This window comes from Aythya ferina (genome assembly GCF_964211825.1).
Source record: "Aythya ferina genome assembly, chromosome: 4".
Taxonomy (NCBI): domain Eukaryota; kingdom Metazoa; phylum Chordata; class Aves; order Anseriformes; family Anatidae; genus Aythya; species Aythya ferina.
In genome coordinates this window covers 3,078,861-3,087,500 of record NC_140300.1, presented here as the reverse complement: position 1 = coordinate 3,087,500, position 8,640 = coordinate 3,078,861, and the positions used below count along the sequence as shown (strand labels likewise).

At 56.1% G+C, this 8,640-nt stretch overlaps 1 protein-coding gene across 1 annotated transcript in view; it reads left to right on the top strand.

The window, feature by feature from the left end:
* The window catches only part of PTPRA (protein tyrosine phosphatase receptor type A), an 80,856-nt gene that overhangs the window by 55,021 nt on the left and 17,195 nt on the right, over positions 1 to 8,640 (top strand). Inside the window, exons 5-7 of the mRNA XM_084517762.1 lie at positions 5,999 to 6,077; positions 6,512 to 6,883; positions 8,360 to 8,377. Of these exons, the coding sequence (XP_084373888.1) occupies positions 5,999 to 6,077; positions 6,512 to 6,883; positions 8,360 to 8,377 (469 nt within the window). The remainder of the gene's footprint in view (positions 1 to 5,998; positions 6,078 to 6,511; positions 6,884 to 8,359; positions 8,378 to 8,640) is intronic.

Below are 8,640 nucleotides of genomic sequence, written 5' to 3'. Positions count from 1 at the left end.
AGGACTGGCTTTGGGAAGGGACCTCAGGCTTCTCCTGGAGCTCCATCTAGAGGGGAGGAGGCTGGGCTGGTCCCCAGGGTGTCCTCGGGATGAACCCCACAGCTCCAGCTCGCCCAGGCTGCTTTTTTTTTTGCCCTTTTGGGGTATTTTTCTCAGGCTGTGCCTGTTCTTTGCGGGTCACCAGGCTGGAACCTGTTTCCAGCCTTTTCAGACCTTATTTTAGGAAGAGCAAAATCTCTCCACAACCCCCTGCTTTGATGTGCCCGAGTCACCTTGGGTCCATCCCAGCCTGCTCCCATCCAGGTCTGTGTGCCTGAATACTCCTCTGTGATGCTTGTAGTTTCCTAATTTGTGGGATTTGGGGTTTTTTAAGCGTTACCTGCACACACATTATTCAGGTTTATACTAGGCTGTGAGCATAAAACTCTCCTCGAATATCTGCCCGTGCTGATGTGATCATCCAGGTGCTGGAAATGCATTTGGACACTTCCAAAAGCCATACTGAGGTATTTATTTCAGGAGAAAGTTGTCAGAGTGAGCACTGGGACCTCTCTCCTCCTGGGACAGCCTTCCTGCCCCGCTGCCGTGCCCCTAATTGGCAGGAAGTTTGTTAATTGCCCACAAAAGCAGATGTTCTCTCCGTGGTTGCACCAAAAGGGCTTACCATGCTACGTACACAGGCACGCAGCATTAAAAGACTAATTCCTGTAAAAAAAAGCCTATTAAAGGGTCAGAAACAAAGCCTCTAATAAGACCAAAACGTTCAGCTCAAATCCCCCGTGTCAGTGCCAGGGGGGCACACAGCTCCAACCTGGACCCGCTGTGGCACGGCTGGGTCGGGGCAGGGGGCTCGGCGAGCTCGGGGCATGGCAAATTTCGGCTCTGTGGCATCAAAACCCCAGCGTTTGGTTGGGCTGAGCTGGTAAAGCAGCATCTCTCTGGGTTTACAGCCCTGGATACACCCATCGAGGCATTTTTTTGGAGATTTGCGATGCGCCCTGGTACCCTGCTTGCTTGTAGGGACAGCTGGGTGCACGTGCACGTAAGGACTGCTCCTCTGAGTCTCATCCATCCGTTTAAACGGCAAACAAACGAGCTGAACTTGCAGGGTGGGGATGCAGAAAGGTGTAAAACTACCCCCAAAGCTCTTTTTTTTGGGCAGGCTGCCCCCCGGGTGCCGACCAACTCCCCGTGCTCGGCGGCGTCGCGGCGCTCGCGCGGAGCCAGCTGGGCGCTGGGGCGCACCCTAATTAGCAGCCTCTGATTTTTCGAGTTTCATAATCAGCGATCTCGGCTGCACCAGGAGGGTTACTGTGGCAACAGGGCCGAACCGCTCCGCCGGTGCCGCATCCCCGCAGGTAAAATTCCTCTTTTTTTTTTTTTTTTAACCTTTCCTCTGCACTTTTCTGAGCCCGGGGGGCTGCGCCCCTCTCCCTGCGCCGCTGTCCCGGGACGGGGTAAGCACCATCGGCCGGAGCTGCGTGACCGAGCGCGTGCCTTTTAATCAGGGCTCAGCCTCCCTAACGAGATTTTAAGGGAACGATCCCCTCCCACACCTTTGTTTCAAAGGGGATGCTCCACCGGGAGCATCCCGCAGCTGGGAGGTTCTCCCGACCCCGCAGAATGGGCTGTACCCAAAGCTTGGCTCCGTTTATTTTGTTTTGCTTTCATTCATTTTATTTTGGCTCCCTCTTTTCGCCCTGGTTTTCCCTGCCCATGGACTGTTTGCTTGCTCTCCAGGGTGCATCGTGTCGGGTAGGGATGCCAGTGGGCTAAATAGTGGCCGGGCTTCATCCTAAAGCCATCCTCAAGCCATCCTAAAGGTCCTTCTGGAACGGAGCTGTGGGGCTGAGCGATTCCTCTCCGTGTGCTACAAGTGGTGCCTGGAACAAAGAAAGGGAAACCCGAAAAGATGCTCTTGAAAAAATAGACGTATTCCTGTACCACCTGACTTTTTTTTAATCAAAGCTCAGCACCGCTCCTTCCCTGCACCCCTTGGCCCAGCAGCTCCCTCCTGCTTGGCTTCACCGTTCCCATTTTTCTTAACATTTCACCTTTTTTTTTTGTCTTTGCGCCTTTTACCACTCTGATCACCACCGGGTCCTTTTGGGACCCCCTCCGGCTGCTCATTCTCCAGTGCTGCAGCTCCAAAAAGCCCTTCATCCCCCATCATCCCCCTCCACGCTTTCCCACCGACTTACCCACACCTTACATCCCCTGTAGAGTTCATTTTACCAACCCTACACTGTCCGGGAGGAAAGTGGAGGTGCTGCAGACCCGCTGGGCACGGACCCATCCCAATTTGTGCTGGCGCAGCGGCGCGCGAGCCCCCTGCACGTGGTCCATCCTCAGCCAGCAGCAGGCAAATTAAGCCCAGCCTCATTAGGAGCATTATTAGGAAAAATATTAATAGGAAAATAATTTTCTTTGTAGCTCCATCCCTCCAAGGGGCTCAGGCAGCTCCCAGTGGTGCCTCCGCTCGGAGGGTGGCGGAGCGCTGCGGTGCTGGTCAGCCCTGGGCTCCTTTGGAGGCATCTCTCACGGCTTCCTTTCCCCTGAGGAGCTTCATTTCTGCTCGTTCTCAGCTCCTAGAAGGTGATGCTCACCTCGTACACCCCATAAAGGCTCTTGCAGAGGTCACTGGGGCTTTTTCCCCGAGCTGCTCGCCGTGAGCACGTGGCGCCGATGGCACCCGCGGTGCTGCTCGCTGCTGGGGGCTCCTTCCCAGCCCCGAGGGCGTCCTGGATCTGAAATCCCTGCGTGTTTCCCTCCCGAAATGATCACAGGTTATTCTTCACGGCGGCCTCAAAGGTCCTCGTGGGTATTTGTGAATGAATTAAGCCGGTGCCGTTCATCCGGGGAGTAAAAAGCCGATTTGTGAGGCTGTGCGACAGGAGATGGGGCTGAGCCTCGGGGTGTCCCACTTGGCAGCAGCAGGGCTAGGAAAAGACCTCGGGGAACAACCTTCCTCCCAGCTCGGGTTGGGGAACACCCGATCCTCTTCTCCTAACCCACCCGGGGTGATTTCACATCGCTGTCCCTAATTCCCTGCGCACGTACCTCGGTGTTGCCCCCTCTGTGCTACCAGCTCTTCGAAAGAGGGCTCCGAATTCCCTCGTGCCGAATAAACAGCGGGAATTTGGGGGATGGAGCTTGGGGACGGGTTGGGCGGACGCTCAGGGGTGGAGAAAGCAAAGCCCCGAGCTCGTCCTTGCTCCTGGCGCTGGAGTGGAAGGCGCCTGCTTGTTTAAAAGGGGGGAGAAAAGAAAAAAAAAAAAGAGATGTGCATTTTAAGGAAGGGCGAACGGTCGCTGTCGTGATTCATCTTTTCTGTTGAGGAGTGGAAAAGCAGAGGGCGGGGTGGGGGAATGCTGCTCACTGAGACATCAAAGCCCTCGGTGTAGCTTGGGGGACACGCGCGGGGGCATTAGTCACTCCGGGGGAGCGCAGCAAAACGCTTTCCCCCCCCCCTAAAAGCAGCATCCCCTCCCCACGACAGCAGCAAAACGCCTGGGCACTCGTGATCCCGCTCCTCTGCCCCACGAGGAGCTGCTGGAACTGCCCCATCTGGGCCAAAACCCCCAGCGGAGGGGTTTGTCTCGGCCTTTTGGGGCATCCCTTGGGATCCAGGAGGGCTGCGCCACCACACAAAGCCGGCTGTCCCCCTTCTTTTTCCTCGCCCTTGCTCCCGTCGAGCCCTGCTGTGAGCTGCCTCCAAGGGCTCGGCAGCGAAACCTTGGTCGTGCCCTCTCCCCTGCCAAAAAAGAAAAAAAAAAGGGAAGAGGGGGAGAAGGGAATAAGTTTTTATTTTTCCTTGTGGGTGGAGCTGGCACAGGGCAGCCGGGTGCTGGCGGCTGTGCCGCGGCGTTTCAGCATCCTCCAGACAGCTGTAAAATGATTTTGGGGATCCCGGAGAGCCGGGCAGCATTGGGGTCACGTCTCCTGCTTGACACAGAACGGGATCGCCTCACTCCACAGGAATTAGGAGGATGGCAGAGGGGATAAGGGGATAAATCCCAACAGTGCTCGGTGAGTGCCTGGCTCCGGCTGCCTCTGCTCTCCGGGAGGTGCTCCTGCGGCCAGATCCCCCTCCTGGCAGCACTCCGATACCATTTCGAAGCCACTCTTTACCTCCTCAAGCAGTTATTTCCTCCCCAAAGGTGCCAGCACCAATCCTCCCCACGAGCCCTGCAGCTTTCTCCAACCCCAACCCCAAAGCTCCGAGCGCGGCAGCTCCGGGGGCACCCTCGGCTCGGCCCCGGGAGCTCGGCCAGCGGAAAGCTTCGGCTTTGGGATCGTTCCCAAATCCCCTCCGGCTGAACCCGAGGGCTTCAGCGGGCTCCTCGCCCCTTGGCAGAGCCGGAGACGTGACGTCAGGGTGTTTTCGTGGCGCTCACAGGATGCTGCAGGCAGCCAAAGGGCTGATAACATGACAAGTATTTCCTCCCCGGCTTCCGAACCAGCGGGGAGGGGAGCCGAGGGGGAAGGGAGCCTCGGGTCGCTCGGGCTTTTTTTTGAGGGGGTAAAAACCACGAGGGTTTTTACGGGGAGGGACCCAGCAGGGTGATGTTGATTCGTGCCGCCTGTGGGGATGAGGAGGGGTTTTAAAGGGCAGGGGCTGGGAGCGAGCCCCCCTCCCCGGGATGGAGCCCCGCGTGACGCAGCGTTTGGGCACTCGCTGGCTCCTCCACATCTGTTTTTGGGGATGAATCCAGTGTCTGGGAACAGAAACAGCTCCCAGTTTTGTTTTGTTTTGTTTTTTCCATGTTCTGGTGATGTTTGTGGGGCTGCCCGGGGTCCTTTCGCTCTCAGTGCTCGCGGCTTTTCCCTAAAGCCCTAAAAAGCTCCAGAGCTCGCCCAGGATGCGCAGGGAGCGCGTGCATCCCTCTTGTCCATCCTTCAGCCTCAAAAACCTTTCTTTTCACACCCAAAACCGTCCCATTAACAGATTGCACCGAATATATGGAGCACCGAGTGCTGTGTGCCAGCCAGACCCTGCCTCTGCAGCATCCCTGGGTAGCCGTGCCCATCCTTAGCGCATCCCATGCAGGAGCAGCACCTCGGGGAGGCTTTCCGAGGCCAGCCCTGCTCTATCCAGCACCTGGAGACCCAAAAGGGTTCAAGGTGATGCAGGCAGGCACCACAACCTGCATTTAAACCTGCCCCAGGGGTGGCTGCTCCCATTTTTGGGACCCCTCAGAGCCAGTCCTAGCAGATGCGGGGCCGGCCACGCGGCACGATGAAGGGAAGCTCTTACATCTGGGGTTTGGCTTCCCTCTGCTTCCCTTCCTTGTGGCCAAAAGGGGTCTGTCCGGCCTCCTGACCCCTGAGCTCAGTGAAATATTCAGCCAGTTGGTCATCGGGGGGAGGAAGAGATCGTAAAAGGGAGGTGGTGGTGGTGGGAGGACGCTTTGGGGCCGGCTGGGGCTGGGAGGACCCCGTGTTTCTGCTGTTCCCACTGTTGGTGACTTCAGCCTTGTCCTTTTGCCCAGATTTTGGGATGGGTCTCGACCGAAGCATCTTCGGATAAACACGACGAGAACGAACAATGTGAAACGAGTCGAAGTACCTGGGCTTTAGGAGCTTTTTTGGGGGGAAAAAAAGAAAAAAACAAAACCATAAAAACTTGCAGCGTGGGATTAAAGGGCTGGGGTAGGAAGCCTGGGGGGTTTCTGGGAAAAGCAACGTGACTGGTGTCATCATCCTGGGATTTTGTAGGGCGCTTCCTGGGAAATTTTGCAGGGCACGGCTCCGTCCTGAGCTCCTCCGTGCGGGTTTTTATCACCTCCATTCCCTGCCTCGTCCCTTCCCACCTTTCCTGGTCCACCAGGCTGGGATTTCTCCATTTGGGGACGTGTGGCCATCCAAATAAACCCTGCCCATGTACAGGGACCCCAGCTCTCCACATCCAGGACCGAGCAGCATCCCCACTATGAACTACTTTGGGACACAGCTCGTAACGCTTTCAATAACTCCTCTTTGATCTTTTTTTGTTCAGGTCAACATGGATTTGTGGTTCTTCGTCCTGTTGCTGGGAAGCAGCCTGATCAGCGTAGGTGCTCACAATGATACAACAGGTAAGCCGTGCTCCTCGTCGCCTCACTGTTCCCCTAAACCATTTTTAGGGTGAAAGCAGGGCTCGTGTGCTTGGTATCTCACCTCTCCTGCCTTTTGGATAGCTGAGATGTGGTAAAAGCACCTGAGAAATTGTTGTGCTCATAGAAGGCACCTGCAGTTTTTTATCCTAGTGAATACTGAACCTCTCTTAAGAGGGATAGGAGCTCTGTATTTTGTGCCTTCCCTATATCATATTAGGTACTCAGGTGAGCTGCTTTTATAGGATTCACATCTCCACGACGCGCAGAGCTCTCTCTGCCCTGGACGTAGGGATTTTTTTGCTGGCTTTTCCCCTCGTGTGCTACACCCCTGCGGTCACAAACCAGCCCCTACACCCCTACACCCCGCAGAAGGCTGTCTCAGGGTGCTCCTTTCTGCTTCTTCCCTCTTCCAGAGCCCCCCACGGCAGCGCCCACCTCCTCCAGGAGCCCCAGCCCTTCTCCCACGGCCGCCCCCGAGGACGGCAGGACGACGAGCGCCCGCGGCCTCAACGCCACCTCCCCGGCGCCTGCTTCCACCCCTCCGTCGGAGCCGCCCACCACCTCAGCCCCCCAAATCTCCCCCAGCGCCACCGTCCTCGTCCCCAACGCCTCCTCCACCCCGGGGACGTCGGCGCCCACCCTGGTGCCTCCGGCCACCCCGCTGCTGCCCAGCGCCGCGCCGCCCGCCCCGCGCACCGCGGCCCCCAGCACCCCGGCGGAGGCCACCGAGGGGAACGTCAGCACCACGCTGCCGAGCCAGGAGACCTCTTCTGCTTCCCACAACGGTAAGGCACCTTCCTCACCCCCTCCTTCTGCCGTCCGGGCTCTGCTCCTCTCCTCCCTTCTCTCGTTTTTGGGGAGGAGTAGGAGCAAGAAGGCACCGCGGGGCAAATTGAGGAGGGGTGCGGGATATGGGATCCGCAGCTCGCTCAATTCGCGAGGTCCAAACCCATTTTTCCTGCTCTGGTTTCTGCAGTTCAGACAGGGAACAACAAAACAAAGCAGCAGCAGCTTCTTGCTGAGATCCTGGGCGTAGCAGGAGTCCCAGGATCTCGTCCCGCTGCTGTCACAGACGAAATCCATCCCTTTTTGTGCACAGCCCCGAGGTGCTGGGTAAAAAATCGGTGCTCAGGGAGCTTGTGGAAGCCACAGGAATAAATGACACCAGGATGGTGCTGAGCTGCATCACCCAAAGCATCGCTACACAGCCCTTTCGTTGCGTTTTGGTGCCAGCTGTGGGCTTAACCCACACTTTTTAACGCTGCATAAGGAGATCCCAAAGGATTTAAGGCTTTGGTTAGCGGTGGCCAAGCAGGGGTGAGAGCTGGCTCCTAGGAGAAGCTGCCCGGTGGGCTCATGAACCAAAATCAGCCGAGCTGGGGATGTGGGATGATGCAGACCCATCTGGCAGGGTTTATTTGGGGAGGTGAGCTGGTATTCCTCCATCACGGATAGTGCAGGTCCCGAAGGAACAAGGCTGGGTGCAGCCTGAAGCCCAAACCCAAGAGCCCCGAGGTGGTTTCCAGCCCTGTGCCTCCCAGGACGTGCCCACCAGCCTTGTCCCTGGGACAGAAAATGCCCGTGCCACGCTCCACAAGATGCCATCCTTGCTCCCCTTCCCCTCTTGGCGCTCATTTTTCTCATTTGAGCAACAAATGATGAGAGGAACGAAGGCAAAAGCCTTGAGCACAGCCGGAACTGGGACTTTATAACATGATGCCTGCTCGCAGGGGGCTGGATTTGTATATTTTTTTGTCTTTGCTGTGATTTTGTGACTTGTGTTACTATTTGTGGGGAGCTCTTCGCCCTGTGCTGTGACACGGGGGCCATGACAAGGCTGGAGGTGGCTTCCCACTTGGGGCCAGCCCCCCGAGCAAACGGGCGAGCCGATTCCCCCTTTATTTCCAGAGATTTATCAAGGAGCAGAGTTAGTTTTAGGGCTGCCTTCTCCATTCATCTGCACGGATTGGGGTGGAAGAGCTGTAGGAATTACACACCTCACAGGCAGCTCCTGCTTCTCTGAACCTGGATATAAATCTTCTATACCCAGCAAAGCTACAAATGTGCATTTTGTTCCTTTTCCCTTCCTACTAAGTGAAGGCTGAAGTTTATTTCCTCCTGCCTTTAGTAGCTGGCGTTTTGAAAGCAAAACGTGCAGGAAGACGATGACAGTTGCTAAATCTGTTGCTATTTCAGGCTTTGATCTTATTAAAACATCTATTTCTTCGTTGCTAAGAGACTTCTGTTTTATTTTTCTGCAGGTAACTCTGACAGAAGAGGTAAGAAATGTATTTCATCTTTATTCAAGCCCCGTGTAAAGACATTTCCAGCAGTGTTCTGCTAGCAGAGGGCTCTCCTCACACGCTTTCTAACTCACTTTTACAAAGTGGATCTTGAGCTCTTTCCAAGAGCTGCTGATGTGTTGGTGTCTTAGCAAGTGTTGGGCTCTTGTTTTTAAAAATTAATAATTTGGGAGCGGTTTGTGCACACCCTGTGAGATACGAGGAGCTCCTGCTGCACACGCCGAGTCCAGCAGCACCGC